This window comes from Anolis carolinensis, chromosome 4, assembly GCF_035594765.1.
Source record: "Anolis carolinensis isolate JA03-04 chromosome 4, rAnoCar3.1.pri, whole genome shotgun sequence".
Lineage (NCBI taxonomy): Eukaryota > Metazoa > Chordata > Lepidosauria > Squamata > Dactyloidae > Anolis > Anolis carolinensis.
In genome coordinates this window covers 71,570,649-71,591,058 of record NC_085844.1, presented here as the reverse complement: position 1 = coordinate 71,591,058, position 20,410 = coordinate 71,570,649, and the positions used below count along the sequence as shown (strand labels likewise).

The window sequence follows — 20,410 nt, the reverse complement described above, 5'->3', positions numbered from 1 at the left end:
ATATTCTCACTGCTCATTAGAAATAGCAGTTTTAAGGAAGTTCGGTGAATTACAGTCAGCCCTCCACACTCCCAGGCATTCGGGACACACAACCCCTGCAAAAGAGGAAAAACATGCATTCCTAGAGCCCACTATCCTTTTTAGCTTGAGTGAACAATACTCTAGGAATGTATAGCATTTTTCATGTCAGGAGAGACTTGAGAAACTGCAAGTCACTTCTGTTGTGAGAGAATTGGCAGTCTGCAAGGGTGTTACCCAGGGGACACCCGGATGTTTTGATGTTTTTACATTCCTTGTTGGAAACTTGTCACATTTCCCAATTTGTAGCTGAGACAGTTGGAGCTGAATATGATTCCATGACTAACTGCTGATGAAAGTTGATCCTAGAATGCTGCTAAAGAACCGACAAATACCTAAAGAGATTTTTTTTTTTTTGGCTCATGTGTAGGGCAGCAGAGGCTGTAGCAATTATAGCAATCCATGAATGCCTGCTCCATAAATGTGGAAGGATGACTGTATTTCCCATTGTCAATGTGGGGACTGAGATAGGTAGAAGAGCTTGCTGAAAGTGAACTCTTTGAGCCAAGATTTGAACTAGGGTTTTCCTGGTTCACAAAATGAAACTCTAAGCATCATCACCACCACAAAACTCGTGTCAGTGAAACAAAAAATTGATGGAAACAGGTGACTTTGCCATATTGGAAAACAAATCTAGAGCGAATCAACAAAGACCATATGGCCCAAGGCTAATCCAGGTTGGAGTGCTCTGGATTAACACTGAGGGGACCACGTTGCCAGATTCTATGCTTTTGTGGTACTTGGAGGGTGTCTGTACTGGCTTGCTTTGCATTGCTGTGGCAGTGGGAGGAAGTTCACATCATTCAGTGGGTATTAATTTGGCTTGGCACTGCTGGGTAGCCATCCATACCATTGCTATCTTGGTGCCATCATAGTGTTATAGTGCTTCACAGTTCTCTTGGTCATTGCTTGTCACTTTTGCCAATGTTTGCCAAAGTGCCAACACAAGTCAAGTTGGGGGAGAGAGAGAGCGATCACCCTCCTCCTTCCCCTCTGAGTCATACTGGTACTTTGGCAAGTATTGGCAAAGGGAAAAAGTGATAATCAGGAATACTTTGGGACTCTGTGGTCGCTGCAACAATGGCAACAAGACAATGAAGCTAACTGCCATCCCTTGTTCCCAGGACACAAAGCCCAGGGAAAGCAGGATAGCTGTATAAACAGTGATGGCCAGTTCTGAACAGAAAACAGTCCACCTGTTTACACTGCCCCAAAATGCAAGAAAGCTCAGGAGCTTTGGGGAAGCTTTGTGACATCTCCCAACTTTGGCTAATGTGGGGTAAGACTGCATTAAATGGCTGCAAAGTGGTTATTTATTTATTTATTTATCGTGTCAGAAGCGAACCAAGGGTACAAGTTGTAATGTATTTGTAAACACAAAGTTAAAAAAACTTGGCATTATACTAAATGTCTTTTGATCAGTAGCTGGCCACTTGGAGTGCCTCTGGTGTTGGTATTGTGGAGTACGTGTGGCAGGGCTCAGACTGTTTTGTAATATGTGGTTTGTGGTTTGCTCTTCTCCACACTCACATGCCGTGGACTCTACTTTGTAGCCCCATTTCTTCAGATTGGCTCTGCATCTCATGGTCTCAGAGCACAGTTTGTTTAGCACTTTCCACACACTTCCTGTGTGCCCAGGAAGGAGTCTCTCATCAGGTGTCAGCCACTGATTGAGATTCTGGGTTTTAGCCTGCCACTTTTGGACTCTCGCTTGCTGAGGTGTTCCTGCAAGAATCTCTGTAGATCTTAGAAAATTATTTATTGATTTAAGGCATTGGCATGCTGGCTGATATCCGAACAGGAGGTGGGCCAGAGTTGTCAATGCCTTGGTCCTTTCATTGCTGGCTGCTACTTCCCGGCAGATGTCAGGTGTTGCAATGCCGGCTAAACAGTATAATTTCTCCAGCGGTGTGGGGTGTAGACATCCTGTGATAATGCGGCATTTCTCATTAAGAGTCACATCCACTGTTTTAACATGGTGAGATATATTCCACACAGGGCATGCATATTTAGCAGCAGAGTAGCAAAGCACAAGGGCAGGTGTCTTCACTGTGTCAGGTTGTGATCCCCAGGTTGTGCCAGTCTGCTTTCGTACAATGTTATTTCTAGCACCCACTTTTTACTTGATAGTCAAACAGTGCTTCTTGTAAGTCAGTTGACTCCATACGTCCTATGGATGCCATGGTCCATTCACCCCCACCCTGGGTTATTTGGATTGTGTAGATGAGGCCTCTGTTTCCTTTTTGCATTCTCTTCACAGAGTCTGCTGGTAGTTTCCATGCTTTCTGATTTTTAGTCCAAACTTTAAAGGAGTGTGGGGATAGAGTTGAGCAACTTGAAGAGTTTCTTTAAAGTTTGAGGTAAAATTTATAGCAGATCCATCGCTCCTCTGACATGGAAGCCACTATCTGCCAGTGACTGTTTTGATCTGTCTGGTTTTCTTCAGCATTTAAAAAAGACATCATATTCTGCCCTTTGTTTCATCTCAGTTACTTTCAAAAACACTTTCACTTGTGACAGCTGTTTTCTCTTGGGATTCCCTTGTATTTCAGAGAGTCAGCATTTTTAATTCACTGTGGAGAGCATAACCTTTTAAAAAAATTACTGGAAGTAGGTAAATGTCAGTAAAAATGGCATGATTTTTCATGTGCTGCCAGTTGTTTTGAAAGTATTGATGTTTTAATAGCACTCCTGTATCCTATAAAGAGTGGGAGTTAACTGCTCTTGATTGATCTTTATTCTTTCTTGTCTGCTAACTTCCAGAAGTGGTTTGTCATTTATTAGTGGGTAAATTATATTAATTGGCCACACTAGTATTCAGCAGTCATAGTCTGAGGATGAATGGAATTCAGAGAACTCACTAATGCTCTCAGTTAACTTGCGGTGTGATGGCATTTATTATTAAAAATTAATTATAAGTAATTCTCCTGTTTGCTTTTGTGGGATATGTCATTTAAGTAAGCCAATGCAAGCATAGCTGGGAACCTTCAGGAACCTTCTGTGCAATATGTTCCCACCAGCATAGCTGCAAAACATTTTTCCAAAGGACCCTCCCATCTTTGCTTGCTTGAATCCTTGCTCTATATATATAGATCTCAAATTCACACATTGCATTTTTTGGTATACACTGAACGGCTTATGAATAAATTTCAGTTAATACAGTTTAAACATCCCTTGTCCAGAATTTCATTATATATGTATATATATAAAAACAGGTATTTCAAAATCAGTCAATCAATCTGAAATCCAAAACAGTTCTGGTTCCAAGCATTTTGGATAAGGGATATTCAACTTCTAGATAGGGGAGATTTAAATTTCCTTCTCAGGAAAAAAAAAACAGACCTTCTCATTAACGTATCAAAATTATGCTGTTCAGTTTCTTTTCAATTAGTAACCAATGTTTTCAGATGAATATGATATAACTTATTTATTTATTTATTTACAGCATTTCTACCCTGCCTTTTTCACCTGAGGGGACTCAAGGCGGCTTACAAAAACTGGCAAAATTCAATGCCAATAACAAAATGAAATAAAATCAAACATAACACATTTGAAACAGTTGAACATTACTTAATAAAAACAGTATACAAAACTTAAAAACATATAAAATGCTTAGATCCATTCATCCAGAAATCTTGCACAGAAACTTTAATTCGGACCGTGTCGAGTCATAGTGCTCATTCATTAAACGCTTGCGCACATAACCATGTTTTTAAGTTTTTCCTGAAGCCCAAGAGAGCTTATGGAGCTTATCTGTTTTGCTTCTAGTTTGTTGTCATCCTTACAACATTAGAAAAATTAAAACAGTATGGCTGATTTTAACAGAATGCTTAGGAATATGAAGTGTAAACCATTTACTCAAATTGATCTTGTTGCCTAAGACTGCTTTCCTTATAATATTGACTTAGTAGTCTGTTTCATCATAGTCCAAAGAACTTAGTCCTGAGTAAACATATGATCATAATTAGGCTATTTCCTTCTATTTGTCCTGGCCAAGTCCTGCACATGCAGCATACTGTGTATACGCTTGTATAAGTTGACCTCATGTATCGGCTGGTTTGGAGGCTAAAATTGTGGGTTTTGATATGACAAATGGATACATTAAGGGTTATTTCACATGAAGGAAAAAGTACCAATGCTGCCTCAGAGGATCATCCACCTGGCCATTACTGCAATTTAAACATTATTTTGTGATTCTTAGCATAGTACTTGGGGAAAAATCATAGATGTTGACTAATGGGTGGCCTTCAGCTGTAGGAATTTTTACAAAGCCATTGGAACAGCGAAATGGTAAACCGAATGCAGACAGTCCCCAAATTAAAAACATTTGACTTACAAACGACTTCTGGTCCCAAGCATTTTGGGTAAGGGATACTCAACATGCATTCATCAAGAGACTATATATCAGCGTTTAAAGCATATACGTACATAATGAGATATCTTGGAGACAAGATCCAAGTCTAAACACATGATGCATTTATGTTTCATATACATCTTACACACATAGTCCAGAAAGTAATTTTATGTGCAGTATTTTTTAATAATGTTGTTCTTGATACGACGTTTCTGTAAACTGAACTATCAGAAAGCAAAGCGAGCACCATCTCAGCCACCCATGTGGACAGTTTTGAATTCCAGAGTATTTGGGGTTTTGGAATTCCAGATAAGAGATGCTCAGCCTATTCTCAAATAGACAACTGCCTGTGCATTCCTTATCTTTCTACAACTTAAATTTCGAGAAATCTTTTTTTAAAGTGACGGAAACAATCATTATTCCAACTTCCCTTCCCCTCTCATTTCAAGGTTGAAAACTGCCAAAATATCAGATAGTACACATGGTGGTTGTGTTTTTGTCACAAAGGCGCACCAGTTTTCTTTATTTGGAAAGGGCGTGTCAGTTTTTTCCCCTCTTGGCAAAATTATTCTATCAGTAATAGCTGAAACCTATTTATTTATTTATTAGTGACATTTATATCCCGCTCTTCTCACCCCAAAGGGAACTCAGGGCAGCTTACAAGTTATATATACATACAATAAATTATATTATTAGTATAGCACAATATAAGCACTATAGTACAATATATATTATTATATTGTACTATATGACTATATTGCAATATTATTAGTAATACAAATATACAATTATAATAGTGTATTATTATTACATTGTATTACATCATAATATTATTATCAATATTTTATGTATATACAATATATTATAATATTAGTATAGTATAATTAGAATATACCTATGTGCCTCATATGCTTGAGATTTGTAAGCCATAATATTCAGTAGTATCTTTTGATGCTATTCTGTAATAATAATTTTTGGCTCTTAAAAATATGGAGTGTTAATTGCTCACCATATGTTTCACTTCCCACAATAAATCCATGTGACTTCAAGCTGCTGCCAGATTGGCAGGATTTTGACATTCTTGCTGCTGTTTGGTTTTGTCAGAGCATATACAAATTTGGAACTACAGTAGAGCTTTTTTAAAAGGATGATACAACATATTGAACTTAAAGATGAACCATTTTAAATGACCATATACTAAGCAGCTAATGGGAGGGCATAAAACCCAAAAACTGAAAATTGCTTGTTCTTTGATGTAAAATTATTAATATTTTTTTACTATCAAGGCTATGAAATTGTCTCCCTAAAATATCTTGATCAGTCTTAGGCACCTTGACTTTGAGTATATCAAGGAGTCTCTCAGTCATTCAGTTCCACCACTGCCAGTCAAATATGAAAACCTGTTACTAATGGAAATCCTTCATGATTCTCTCTGGAAAAAGGCACAGGCTCTTGCTTTCATGTGAAGGGATACATCTCCATTGTAAAGTTCCTGCACTTAGACATTTTAACTGCCATGACTCAAAGCTGTGGAATCCCAAGAGTTGTAGTTTGGTAAGCCACCAATACTTTTTGGTAAAGAAAGCTTAAACCCTTATAAAACCCCATCTCCCGTGATTCCATAGCATTGAGCCATGGCAGAAGTGGCATCAAACTGCATTAATTCTACAGGATAGATGCATCCAGAGTGGGGGTTTGACTGCTGTGTTTTTCAAAACTGGTTATGAATTTCCAGTTAGTTTTGGTTTTAAAAAAATGTCTGGGAAAGAAACCCACATTATTAATGGGGTCCCCCATGTGTCCAGATCTTGCCTACTACTATTCTGTGTTTTGCTAAGGAGCTGCCTTTGAAAATGTAGGGCATTACATTCTTGCAAATAAGTGCGAATTAAATATGTCTCTAACTTAAATGAAACTTAAATGCTACCATTTGGATTGGTCACCGTTCATAATACAGTTTTACATGAAAACGTAGTAGCTGCTTTATACCAAGTGAGATGATTGGACCATGTAGTTCAATATTGTCTGAACTGACCAGGGACAACTTTCCAGGGTTCCAAGCAAGAGGATTTTTCTGTTCAGTTGGGAGGTGTCAGAGATAAACCAGTGGAGAATGTATTCTTCTGCGAAGTAAATATCCTTTCGCAGGCCATTCCATATAGAGTAGAATTTGGAAGATGGTGGCTAACTGCTTGACTTTGGAATCGTTGTGACTTTTCTGAAACTATCATTTGTTTTGTATTTCTGTAGTTCCGGAAGAAATTGAATTGCCATGGGGAACCAGGCTGGAAAACGAGATCATAGTACTGAGAAATTAAAGGTAAGGAGGAAACCACTTTGCTTAAAATTGGTCTTAAAGAACAACAGGTTGCTGAGAGTTTGGTTGCTATTGAAGTTCATGGTTGACCAGTTTTGTCCCTTTGATTCAGCGCATTTCAAAGGTCTCCATTTCATGCGTTTAGGGGTATTAATGGAATCAGGAGTAAGCAGTGCACAATTCGTAATATTTTATTTGACATGCCACCTGATTGGAGTAAAATGAACCACCAGATCAACTTCCATTTCCAAAACCCACATGGTGGGCAAAGGAAAGTCAGTATTATATTTCCTTTTCATTGTTTATGTATAAGCAACTATCCCATACATAGTCCATTTGATGACTATAATTTCCACTATCAAAGCTGCTCATTTTGATTTCTTTTTATTTTCTTTCCAATTAAATCAAACCACAAAAATATTTTTCAGAAAATGTGGACGACCCCCCAGCCACCCCACCCCACATCAAAGTTTGTCAAGCAGAGATATTTAGATGAACTTTTTTTACCTGAACATTTCAGAGAGAAATGCTAGAGGGTTTTTTTATGGTAATTGGATGATGCCGACCATAGAACTGATTTTATTCAGACCGGCAAAAAAAGGGCTTGAGGCAGGATTCAATTTTGAGTATTTTACTTCTTTAATTGTTTTCTCCTTCAAAGGTGAATAGTTGTCTGTCTGGTTTTTCCAGATATTTCCCATCTATTGCAGAACACAGCCTCTTCACTCACATGTGATGTTTTTAAGAACTCAGTGTTCAGAACCAAATAATCCTTGACTGAAAAGGGAACAAATGCTCACAGATGAGCATTGGACATGCTAGGTTGGTTCCAACCTGCCAACATGTTCTGTTGATTACGTTGAGACTTAGGGTATGACTAACTTAGTCTGGATTCAATCCATTGAGGAGATACAGGGCCTTGATTCAGAAATGTATGAATCCTTCTAATCTGCTTTATTCAAGGCAATTTACATTCCTCTGAATCATCCTTTTGGTTTCAGGGTACATTTTTTATACAGGATATTTTTCTCTGCTTATACTTGATAAGCTAAACAACTTATCTTTTCAATGTGTTGTCGAAAGCTTTCATGGCCGGAATCACTGGGTTGCTGTGAGTTTTCCAGGCTGTATGGCCATGTTCCAGAAGCATTCTCTCTTGACGCTTCACCCAAACCTATGGCAGGCATCCTCAGAAGTTGTGAGGCCTGTTGGAAACTTGCCTAGTTTCCAGCAGACCACACAACCTCTGAAGATGCCTGCCATAGATGAAGGCGAAACATCAGGAGAGAATGCTTCTGGAACATGGCCATACAGCCTGGAAAACTCACAGCAACCCAGGTTATCTCTTCTCTTAGCATTTCACAAACAGGGATTTTCTAATGAGATTCAAAAAGATCTGCAGTAGCTATCTCTGGGTGCATCTACACTGTAGAATCATTGCAGCTTGGCACCACTTTATTCAGTACTCTTTGGCAGAGAAGGCTAACTACCTTATAAAGCTGTAACTCCCATGATCCCATAACATTGAGCCATGGCAGTTAATATGGTCCAAACTGCATAGATTCTACAGTGTGGGTGTGTTTTTTGTCCTTATTACCTTTGATTCTTTCAGGCACTGACATCACACACAGGGCACAGCAATTAGCAATAGATGCTGCATTGAGCAACCATGTCTGAGAAAGAAGTAAACAGACTGTATAAAACCTACCTTTTCCCTAAAATAAACCAAAAAAACAAATGTTGACCATCCCTGCTCCAGGCATTGGTTTTCATACAGAAATCTCATATTTGTTTATAAGTCCAATTTCTACCATGCTTTCTGAACACACATAAATCACAATATCACAAAGAAAATATATAACATTTTAAAAATAACAAAAAAACACAATAGAAAGTTACAGGTGCATTAATATGCATCATGTTATTACTCATAGATGTAATCTGATGGTATAAAGCTATATGTAGGCAGCCTTAGTTTTTTATATAAAATGTGAAAAACGTCCTGTTTGTACTCATTCTGATGCCTGTATATGTTATGCAGGCAACTCTGTGAAAGATGGAGGCAGACAAAGTGTTTTTCTCACAGCAGTTGTACATTTGATAGCTTCCTCTCTGCCAGTTTTGTAACTGTACCAAAAGAAAAAAAAATAAGAGAAGATTGAAAGAGATGTTATTACAAAACAGGAAGTAACAGTGCTATTGTGGTTTAAGGCTACAACACTGGGTTAGTGGAAAAGATAGGAGGGGAAAATGTTTTCCTGCATTCATCTTTCAGTATTGTACTGACGGACAACCCAATATATTAAGTTGCTTGAGAGAAAGAACAAGATGGCAAATCTTCCTATTTCCTGGTCAAAGTTTGACTTGTCCCACACAGCGATAGGTCAGCAACATCCATTGCATTCAAAAGCAATAAACTAGCTTGTTTCTGCAATTCTTCACTCTCCATGCAGGAACTTGTAATCCAGTCTTTCATACCCACATATTTTGGACTTCAAACTGGCCATGTCTAGTTCTTTCTGTGAGGTGTACCATCTTTCAAGAAGCCTCCAGTGCCTTTGGAGAACATCAGATCTTTGGCAGAGGAAATAGTACCGGTGGCGTTTTCTACTTTTCAAAAAGCCACAGTACCCAACTCAACAGAACTAACTTCTAAAGCTGCCTTTCAGGAATAAGCTTTAGTCCCAGTGTGTGATGAGCTAATGGCTGCTATTGAGAAGAAGCCAGATGGGACTTAATTTGAAATCCTGTTTCAGTGGTTCTGCGATGTCCCCTTAGGCCACTTGATATTATGCATCTTGCAGAAATTGATGCTTACTGGACTCCTCGCATGTGATTCCTTGCTGGCCATATTCTTCTTAGTTCTTCCTCATCCTGTCTGGGTTGAACCCAAGGTCTAAAATTCTTGACCACAGTTACAGTTACGGTACTTACGGCCACCACCTGTGTAATATCAATTTGTGCAGCAGAAAGAAGTTCGCAGAAAAAAGTAACTAGCAAAAAAGCAGCAAACTAGCTTGATGAACTATGTATGGCACATAGGTCTCTACCTTCTTGCTGCGACCTGGAATCTGAAGTGACTATACTACTGTGCTTAATGGCAGGCCCATCACAGATTGTGATTCTTTTGTGATGAACAGCATGCCTCACACAATCTATGTGCATAAATTGCCTTGCAGGGATACCAGAATTTGATGATAACTTGATTTCCTTTCCTCTATAAGGATACTTTTTCCTTAAATTTGCTTGCCATATGATTTGACAAACCTTTTGAGCTGAATAAAATGAGCCCAGTATAAGGATGTGTCTGCATTAGAGTTCTTCTCTTTCTGGTTCAGTGCTGTGTTTCTTAAGAATTAGTATGAGAGAAAAAAATATACAGAATAACAACAGTATCATGCCAGATCAAAAACATAGATTGAGAATGATCTATTCGCTTGCTTATTGTTCCTATGGACCATCAAGCTGGCTCTGACCAATGGCAACTCTGTCATAGCATTTTTCTAGCAAGGTTTATTCAGCAGAGATTTGCCATAGCTTTCTTCTCTGACTGATTTGTCCAAGGTCATCCATTAGGTTTAGAGACACACACACACCCTTGGTTTCCTGGATTCCTAGTCCAGCATTCAAACTACTGCATTCCGGCTCTCCTTAAATTCTGTATATGTGTATCTATGTGTGTATGCCTTCAAGTCTCCGGTTGACATATGATAACCCTATGAATTTTATAAGCTATTCTTAGATAGAGAGTACTCAATTAAAATAACACTTGAATTGAGGATGCAACTGTGCCCAGAGGGTGGGGTGAGGGGAAGGGAGGGGGAAAAACCTAAAGGACACAAGCGGGAGATAAATGTGGAACTGTTAAGGTTAAAAGAATAGGACATATTAAATTGAGAGAAATTTTAAGTAGAATATCATTATCTGTTCTAGTTAACCTTGCGGGATTGTTCTTGAGAATTGGATCATTCTACTTGGGTTTACAATACAGTAGAGTCTCACTTATCCAACGTTCTGGATTATCCAACGCATTTTTCTAGTCAATGATTTCAAAACATCGTGATATTTTGGTGCTAAATTCATAAATACAGTAATTACTACATAGCATTACTGCATATTGAACTACTTTTTCTGTCAAATTTGTTGTATAACATGATGTTTTGGTGCTTCATTTGTAAAATCATAACCTAATTTGATGTTTAATAGGCTTTTCCTTAATCCCTCCTTATTATCCAACATATTCACTTATCCAACGTTCTGCCGGCCTGTTTATGTTGGATAAGTGAGACTCTACTGTACTAAAAACTACTTTAAATTTACAAAAAAGGTAAAGAGTACTCAGAGGTGGTTTGCCTGTTCCTTAATTGCTACTACAGCAAGAACTGCCTTGCTGTCTTGGCTGGACATATAGTCCAAGGAAAATTTAAGCTGGTAAATATTAATGGTGACATCCTGCTATGAAATGAGCCAAGAGGAAGACTCCCCAGATTAGAACTCCCCCCCCCCCCCCCCCCGTCATCTGGTTAATGGATGTGGAAAGGTAAAACTACAAGGAGAGTTTTCCAGCTTGTTCTTCTACATGACAGGCAGCTTGTATATTTATATATACCGTATATACTCGAGTATAAGCCGACCCGAATATAAGCCAAGGCACCTAATTTTACCACAAAAAACTGAGAAAACATTGACTCAAGTATAAGCTGAGAGCGGTAAATAAAATCACATTTTTAAATATTTACATAAAACAGTAATTTAAGATAACACTGTCCAACAAAAATCATAATTTATTGGAATGCTGGTTGGCTACGGATGGGCAAATCTGTCTGATGCTGAGCAGTGCACTGCATTCTGGGAAATGTAGGGCAGGGCCTTTTGAATTTTCTGGCATAGGGCTCCTCACTTCCCAAACTACATTTCCCAGAGTTCTGTGCTGTTTCCAGAAAACACTGCTCCCTCTTTTCTCTGCTCCTAATGCCGAGACTCCATTAATTTGCAAAGACACTAAGGCAGCCTTTGGCTTTGCTTTCAGCTTTGCTTCCTTGCACTGAATATGAAACTGACTTTGAGGGCCTTCCAAGATTTGCCAAACTAAAATAAAAAAAGTATGGGGAAAGTTTCAATTCTTAATTTTTTGGCGTGGGCCACACTCACATATTGGATATCGCCTCGTAAGTGTGAATTTAATGAATTTGATCCAAATTACGAGGACTAGCAAAAATGCACACCTCTACTAGACACAAATACTGTTGCTTTAAAGTTGTTGTTTATAATGGTGTGTCATATATCAAAGGAAGATTACAGCCTTTCTTGGGAATACCTACAACTCTAGAGAACCTACCATATATAGAGGGGCTTTGAGCATCACTTTGAATAGAACTGTCACATATCTCTTAAGGAAAAACTATGTTCACAAATTTTCCTATCAGTCTAAAAGTGTTAACAGAGAGTAAAAATCAAATCTGGTAAACATTGATAGCGACATTCTGCTATGAAATGAACAGATAAGAACTTCCATCTCCCTGACCCTGAAGTCATTGTAGGTAATTAAATGGAATGAACAAGCTGGAAAAAAGAAAACAGCAGTGGAAATGGCCAGCAGAAAGCCAATGAGTGCCATTGAGTTATGGGTATCAGATACTTTACAAAATTCCAATTCCAGTTCAATGGCTAACTTGAGAACTGGATGATCCATGTGTGGTGTGAGAACAAAAAAATGAAGATGTAGGAAAGCGGCACAGATGACAGGAGAGAGAAACCTAGATAAAACACACTTGGGTGCTTCCTAGAGGCGATGTTGGTGAAGCTTGTTGGTAATATCCATATACATTTGTACTTCCATAATATGAAACCATTTGGGTCCAGAAGAACTTAAATGAAGTATGTCTACTTCTTGATGAAATTATTATCTTAAAGTTACATGAAGGGATTTTACTTTTATCAAGATTTGCTTTTTAAGAGTGCTCCTACTGATCACTGAAATAAACTACTATAGTAACTGTGCCAATTGACCTTGGTCAAAGCCAGTAGTTCAGTCTAATTATCTGAGAGTGCCTCAGTGGGCACAAAGAAAATAGTTCATTGAGTTGTCAGCACCACTTCTGTTTGTCAGCTAAACACTGAATATTTTTCATTTTGATAAGGACTCTTCAATATTTTAAAACCCACTTAACATGTTGGGATAGAAGTATGCTTCAGCCACCATTAGCTCACATTAGCTCACACATCAAACAGGTTTACTGAGCTTAATTTTTTACATGCACAATATGAGCCAAAAATAAGTGGTCTGGGAAACCTATAGGTAGGTAGTTTACTCCAGTACTGCCTAAAGCAGCTTACCTAACCACAGGACTGAGTGTATACTCTGTGGGGTTTTTTTTTAACTGTTAAACATCCCCATACAGGAAATTCAGTTCTACCCCAGCTTCAACTACCTAGATATTGAGTTTATGCAACTCAGTCCATTTTTCAACACAATTTGTACCCATTTTTAAATCTTCTGGTTATGGGATACTAATTTAGGAATGCTCAAACCGAAATATTATTAAGCATGAGGGGGCTGATGGCATAAATCAGTAAACATACATTATGTCAAAACTCTTAAGTGTTTTTTTTTCTGTTGTGGATACTGTTTTTGAGGCCATTAATAATCTCAAGGCCTAACCATTATTTTTCTTAACATGGGTGTAAATTTGGCACTGTGTTAGGACATACTTGCACACAATGTGCAACTGGTTGTTCATGTAATTTATTTATTTTTTTTGCATGAAAACACTGAACACAGTATTCTTGTTACACTTAAGCTGCCTGTGTGGGTGGGTACCAACAAGTAGAAAACATCCTTTCATCTCATGAAAAAAATACACATATAGAAATATAAGCAGTGCTTTAACTGTCTCTGCTTCCATTTTATCTGGGGAAGCTTATATAGCAAAGTTTTAGAATTTTTAAGATGGTTTGGTTTCTTTAGAATCAGGTTTACAACGGGTAATAACTACCATACCCTGTTGCATAGCATCTATGTGCAGAAGTAATTTTCAACACTTGCTTGTATTTTCAAAAGGATGGATGCAGGAATTCCTTATTTACTATACTTTGTGTGGACATGTGCATGTGCACATGAATAGTTGCTAGAAAACTGTAGTACAAGCTGCATAAAAAATTGAGTGCAGTGGTTTATTTGTACTTGCTTTGTTCCAGATTGAGCCATAAAACCTGGCATCTAAATAATTTATATGGCTTCTTGCATGTTTTACAATAGTTCTGAAGGACTTCAAAGGAGCAGAGATTAAATGAAGCTGAAGTTTTGTGTCCCAGATAACTCTCTAAAACATGAACATTTAAGCTGCACATCTTTCTTAGTTTTGTGATCAAGATGTATAAGACAAATATTTGACTTTATCTGAGAGCTGAACCCAGTATGTTCTCCACTTCAAAAACAACAACGCAAAGCTTTTAAACGAAAGGAAATTAAATTTATGGAAGGCACTATGGTATCTTTTTATCACAGAGCTACTTCTTAGTTTATTGTGTTGAGTATATTGATCTTCCACACAGAAAGCTCTTTGGCACTTTGGCTGGCACTCTAGGTAATGTACTAATTGAGAGATGAGGGAGTTGTTTTTCAAAGCAAGTGTAGAGCTGCATCTCAAGTATTGTGTTGTGTTCCTTCAAGTCATGTTTTACGTAAGACAGCCCTAGGGTGGACATGTCATTAGGTTTCCTTGAACAGCTTTATCCAGAGGAGGTTGAGAGAAAATGTAACTTCTTCAAGGATACTCAGTGGGTTCATGACTGAGACAGGATTCACATCCTGGTCCTAATTCAACAATAAAACCATTACACCACCCCAGTTCTTTCTTCCACTGAAGTGTATCACTAAAATTAAAATATCCTTGCATGTGCTAAGATATTACATCAGAAAAAAGATCTCATGATTGTTTTCCTTTTGTCGAGATCTTTCTTTAAAATGTGTTATAGATATCGGAATTACAAGATTCACCTCCATTGCCATCCAAATGAAATAGCTTCTTTATTTAGTTTTCTAACTACAATTGGCCCTCTGTTTTGATGGATTCTGAATCCATGGATTCAACTATCCTTAGGTTTAAAATATTCAATTTGTTCCCCAAAAGACAAACTTTGATTTTTCCATTTTATATAAGGGATACCATTTTACTATACCATTGTATATAATGGGACTTGACCATCCGTAGATTTTGGTATCCAAACCCCAGCTGATACCATGGGCCCACTATTGTTACTTGATTGTAAATTACCCTCATGTTCAGTTCATAAAGAAACAAGCATGAAATTATGTGTTCTTATCTGGAGGCCAATTAAGTAAGGGGCAGAGTGTGGTCATGAGGTAAAATGCACCTCACCCTTATTTTGAAGAGACCTCTGGACCATACTTTTCCTAAAAATTGAGTCTTGCTTTTCATATAATTTATTTCCCTCCAAATAATTAATGGATAATTTTTTTGTAAACCAAGAATGGACTTCATTTTTTGTTTGGGGCAGTTCAAATAATTCCTATATGGTCACTCATCCCTGGTTTAAAGTGTGTTCAAATCTAACGAAAGAGCATGTTAGAAATTCATTCTCAGTTTAGATTACATGATAAATGAAAGGCTGGATATTAAATAGATTTCTCACACTTTTAGGTATTTTCTTTGCCAAGTTGTTACCCGACAGGCCTAATGAACGAGACTTGATTAATGATATCTGAGGAAATATTTTAAGAGCATGCTCAGAATCTGCAAGTGAAGGATCCTAAAAAATGAAGCATAATACGGCACTTTTTCAAACTGCCTTTGAAAGAATAATTGCTAGACTCTGGAACAGTATATAGAAAGCATGCTCCCTCTTCTCCCTGACATGCCTTCAATTAATGTAACCAGTCATTATTTTTTTACAACAGAAGAAATGAATAATTATAGCAATTTTCCAAATCCTTGGCTTTTGAAGCCTATTCACAGTTTGGGATTTTTTCCGTGCAAAAATCTCATGTGACTGTTTTGCGCTAGAAAGAGTCTTTTCTACTCATAAATCAGCATTTTCTGATTTTCTATTGCTAAGCTCTTTCCTTCATAGGAAATGCTATTTTGTCTCCAGACCAACAGTATGACTATCTAATATAGAAAAAGTCCCTAATTATGACATTTTCTGGACAAGAAACGGTTCTTTCTGTGCAGAAAATAATACAATGTATTTATTTCTGTAGATAGACCCTTTCTTCATGGAAAATGCTGTTTCCTGCACCAAAAAAAAAAAAAGGATTCTATGAGCAAAACAATCACATGCAATTTTTACCCAGATTAAGTCCTGAATTGCAAAGATTGTCAGGTCAGAATTCTTCTCATCAGAATTTCTAAGAACACAAAACTTTTTTTTATTAAAAAAATATCCCCACTTATATGATGTTGGTGGGACTGAGAGATAGCCCCCCCTATGAAAAAAGTATAAATATAAACTTTGCTCTGTTGCTTTTTTATACCATAAAGTTCATCTGAAAGAAAAAAAAAACAGTTTTAAAAATGTCTTTTCTTGCATTCTTGAAAATTAGCTGTACCTTTTTATTACTGTTTCTCGTATTAATAGACAAGATTGTTGTTGTCACCTCAACTTTGTTGTTGAGTGTTATCACAGAAAATGAGAAACGGCATAACAATAAGAATCTGGAATAGGATACATTTCAAGGATCTGTCCCCAGATGACAGAAGAATTGTGTGAAGAAGAGATCATTGGTCTTTCCAATAGATTTGTGTGGGAAAGAGTGATAAGTTAGGTAAAAGTTTTCCCTTGACATTAAGTCTAGTTGTGTCCGACTCTGTGGGTTGCTGCTTATCTCCATTTCTAAGCCGAAGAGCTGGTGTTGTCCGTAGACACCTCCAAGGTCATGTGACCGGCATGACTGCATGGAGCTCCATTACCTTCCTTCTGGAGCAGGGAGATAAAAAATTGCATGTTTTCAAAATGCTTGGTTGGCAGAAGCTGGGGCTAACAGTGGGAGCTCACCTGCTCCCCGCATTCGAACTGCTGACATTTTAGTTATCAAGTTTAACCTGCTACGCCACTGAGGGCTCAGGGAAAGAGTGGATAGAACTATAAAAAACTAATCTTGTCTGGAATACCCAACCACAATTGAAATGAGTGCCACTATCCTTTAATCATAAGGTGTCATTAAATCTTCCTTTTAATTTCTGAGACATTGTCCAGATTGCTCCCTGATCATTGTGGCATGAGAACAGTTTCATTCCTTGCTAGACATATAGCACAGCCAGACAAAAGAATATGATACAAATATATGCCTCAGCTTGGTGCAAGCATGTGGATTGTTTACAGAGAACAGGAATGTCTGTTTCCACAGATGAATCAGCTGTCACCTGGGAGTGGAAGGCACTCCTTGATATGCTATTTGGGTGAGTCATTTCCTTGTTATATCAATGTCTTGACTTGAATTCATAGACATTTATCTGAAACTGTCATTAGAGAGGCCATGTGATATGGACTGTTCTTCCTACTGTACTCTCTGAGGTCATCTTAATGTTATGCAAACTTTGCAATTTCTGTTAATGAACTGTTGCAACGGATGTGATATTTTGCTAGTCACATTGTGCTGGCTTTTGATTAACTCATTTCTTATTAATGGTTTTCAAATTTATATGAATAATTAACACACAGTCCTCCAGATATTGTTAGAATGCAACTCCCAAAGTCTTTCACAATCGTGTATGCTGACTAGGAGTGCTAGAAATCCCAGTCTGGTTACATTTAAGACCTCATGCTTCCCAACTTTTTCATGTTATCATCTGCTTTCCTGCCAAACTCTCAAATTCTCGAATTGGATAACTTGGCAGGCTAGCATAGTGCTAGCATGGAAATTGCAGGAACTATTACCTAAGAGCCATTAAGATGTCAGTTTAGCACCAGAGTCCACCTACACCAGTTGCAGTGGAGCAAATGTTGGGCAGCGGGCAGTAAGGCCAGGCTGTGGCGCAGGCTGGTTAGCAGCCAGCTGCAACAAATCACTCTGACCAAGAGGTCATGAGTTCGAGGCCAGCCCGTGCCTGCATTTGTCTCTGTTCTATGTTATGGAATTTAATGTTTGCCTTATATGTGTGCAATGTGATCTGCCCTGAGTCCCTTTCAGGGTGAGAAGGGTGGAATATAAATACTGTAAATAAATAAATAGGGATATCAAATATGTTAAATGAATCCCTTCTAGGAAGTATATTAAAAAGCACCCATTATATGTTGCTGAGGCAATTGCGCTTCTTTTGCTTTCTTTTGCTGTTAGTATTTCACACTGATTAAAGATATTTGCCAGTGCCGTTAAAGGTAAAGGTCCCCTGACATTAAGTCTAGTTGTGTCCAACTCTGGGGGTTGGTGCTCATCTCCATTTCTAAGCCGAAGAGCCTGTGTTGTCCGTAGACACCTCCAAGGTCATGTGGATGGCATGACTGCATGGAGCGTCGTTACCTTCCCACCAGAGTGGTACCTATTGATCTACTTACATTTGCATGTTTTCGAACTACTAGCTTGGCAGAAGCTGAGACTAATAGCAGGAGCTCACCCTGCTCCCCAGATTTGAACTGCCGACCTTTCGATCAGCAAGTTCAGCAGCTCAGCGGTTTAATCCGCTGCACCATTAAGGTCTATTGCCATTACCATTTCATAAAGCCTGACAGAAATTGTGGAACACTTTTCACAAATAGTAAAAAATCGTGAATGAGGATGCATCTGCATTGTAGAATTAATACAGTTTGGCACCATTTTAAATGCCATGACTCAATGCTATGATATTGTGGGAGCTGTAGTTGTGAGGAGAAGAATTCTTATTTGGGGAAGCAATTCCCTAATTATGCCCTTCCCCAAGCTACACTCCTAATCTTTGTGTAGATATGTTCTTTAGTAGTATAAAAATCATTGAAGTGTTCCACTTCATGTACTGCTGATTTGCTCTCATGACGACTATGAGAGCTCTTGAAAAGTGTGTTATAATTGTAAACATTTTTTTCTCCCCTCTCAAGATTTATTTTAATTTACTGTTTTTGCAGAATCATAAGCATAAGGTTCATTACACATTGCTGTCAGCTAGATGTTATTCCATATGTATTTATGCTGGAAAAACAATGTGACAGCATTTCTCACATTGGTCTAGCATGCACCTGTCTGGAAAATCTGAGAGGACAGCAGAAACCTATTCATATCCTCCAATGCTTTGCCCAAGGCCGTTGCCAGTCATAATGTCCAATAAATGACATAAAGCAGTGTTTCTCCAACTCTGCTCCTCCAGATGTTTTGGGCTTCAACTCCCACAATTCCTAACAGCTGGTAAGCTGGCTGGGATTTCTGGGAGCTGAATTCCAAAATACCTGGAAGAGGAGAGTTTGAGAAACACTGACATAAAGCATCTGCATGTGTAAGTAGTGTGGGCCTGAGCAACTTCAGTAAGAAGAAGGCCAGCTGTGGGAAGGAGAAAACATTTCCTCAGCTGACCGAAAGTTCCTCAGATTTCATACTACAGTAGAGTCTCACTTATCCAACATAAACGGGCCGGCAGAACGTTGGATAAGCGAATATGTTGGATAATAAGGAGGCATTAAGGAAAAGCCTATTGAATGTCAAATTACATTATGGTTTTACAAATTAAGCACCAAAACATCCTGTTTGAAATACAAAACCCCTGGAAGCTGGGAACACACTAATATACTGTAGATTAATCATCTCTAGAATCCCATATTGAGCAGAGCAATGGCAACACTGGGAAACAAAAATTTGCTAAATATTTGATATTGGTCAACTGTCTCCAGAATCTCACCTGGAGCTGGGTGGCTCTGTGTTGGGAGGAGGGCTTGGCTTGTGCCTTCCAGCCTGGCAGAACGGGGCTGGGCTGGAGAGCCTCTGAAGGGAGGAGGGGGTCTCTTGTGTTTCTAGGGTGCTATGCCTCTAATGATTCTTGCTTGGGTTAAAAGAGGAGGAGGAGGAGGAAGACAGAAGTGCAAGTTGCTGCAAGGCTGACAGGGGTAAAAGAGGGAGAAGAGGGAGGAGGAGGAAGAAGAGTGCGTGGGGGAGAAAAAGGAAGGAGAGAGAGAGGGGGGATCTGGAGCAAAATGTGTGTGTGTGTGCAGGAGGAAAGGGGGGTCCTCCGCCCACCCACCCAGGAAAGGAGATTACAGAAGGCAGCCAGCTGCTTTGGCTTCTCTCCCTCCCCATTCTTTCCTTCCAATCACGAGCCATTGATTTGGAAACAAGGCCGGTTTGGAGACACGAGGCTCTGCCTGCACCAAGAGAAAGAGGGAGGAAGAGCCATGCGTTTCCTTTTTTTCCCCTCCTCCCTCCCTCCCTCGCATATAAATGGCCCCCCATGGGATGATTCACCCCCCTTCCCTCCCTTCCCTTCGGAGATGCGCTTTCCTCCTTCCAGTTTTTTCGAAAGGGAAAGAGCCACAGCTCTCACCTTGGATTGAGTGAAGGATGCAATGTTTCCAATTGGCCACTAGATGGCGTCGGATAATACGGAGTGTCGGATAAGCGGAAGTCGGATAAGTGAGACTCTACTGTACCAGTTATAAGCATTGCAGCATTAAGTGCAAAATGAACAGGGCTTGGAAAAGCTTCTCTTTGGGCTACAATACTATAACCAGCACGCCCATTG

General features: G+C 38.7%; 1 protein-coding gene and 1 long non-coding RNA gene across 4 annotated transcripts in view; one reads left to right on the top strand and one right to left on the bottom strand.

Annotated features, from left to right (window-relative positions):
- Nucleotides 1–20,410, top strand: part of mbp (myelin basic protein) — a 156,799-nt gene that overhangs the window by 39,341 nt on the left and 97,048 nt on the right. For all 3 annotated transcript variants that reach the window (XM_008108755.3, XM_008108754.3, XM_008108756.3), the window contains exon 2: nucleotides 6,683–6,752. In XM_008108755.3, the coding sequence (XP_008106962.1) occupies nucleotides 6,705–6,752 (48 nt within the window). In that variant the 5' untranslated portion in view covers nucleotides 6,683–6,704. The remainder of the gene's footprint in view (nucleotides 1–6,682; nucleotides 6,753–20,410) is intronic.
- The window catches only part of LOC134298949 (uncharacterized), a 34,321-nt gene continuing 21,945 nt past the window's right edge, over nucleotides 8,035–20,410 (bottom strand). Inside the window, exon 5 of the long non-coding RNA XR_010006081.1 lies at nucleotides 8,035–8,876. This is a non-coding gene — a long non-coding RNA (uncharacterized LOC134298949). The remainder of the gene's footprint in view (nucleotides 8,877–20,410) is intronic.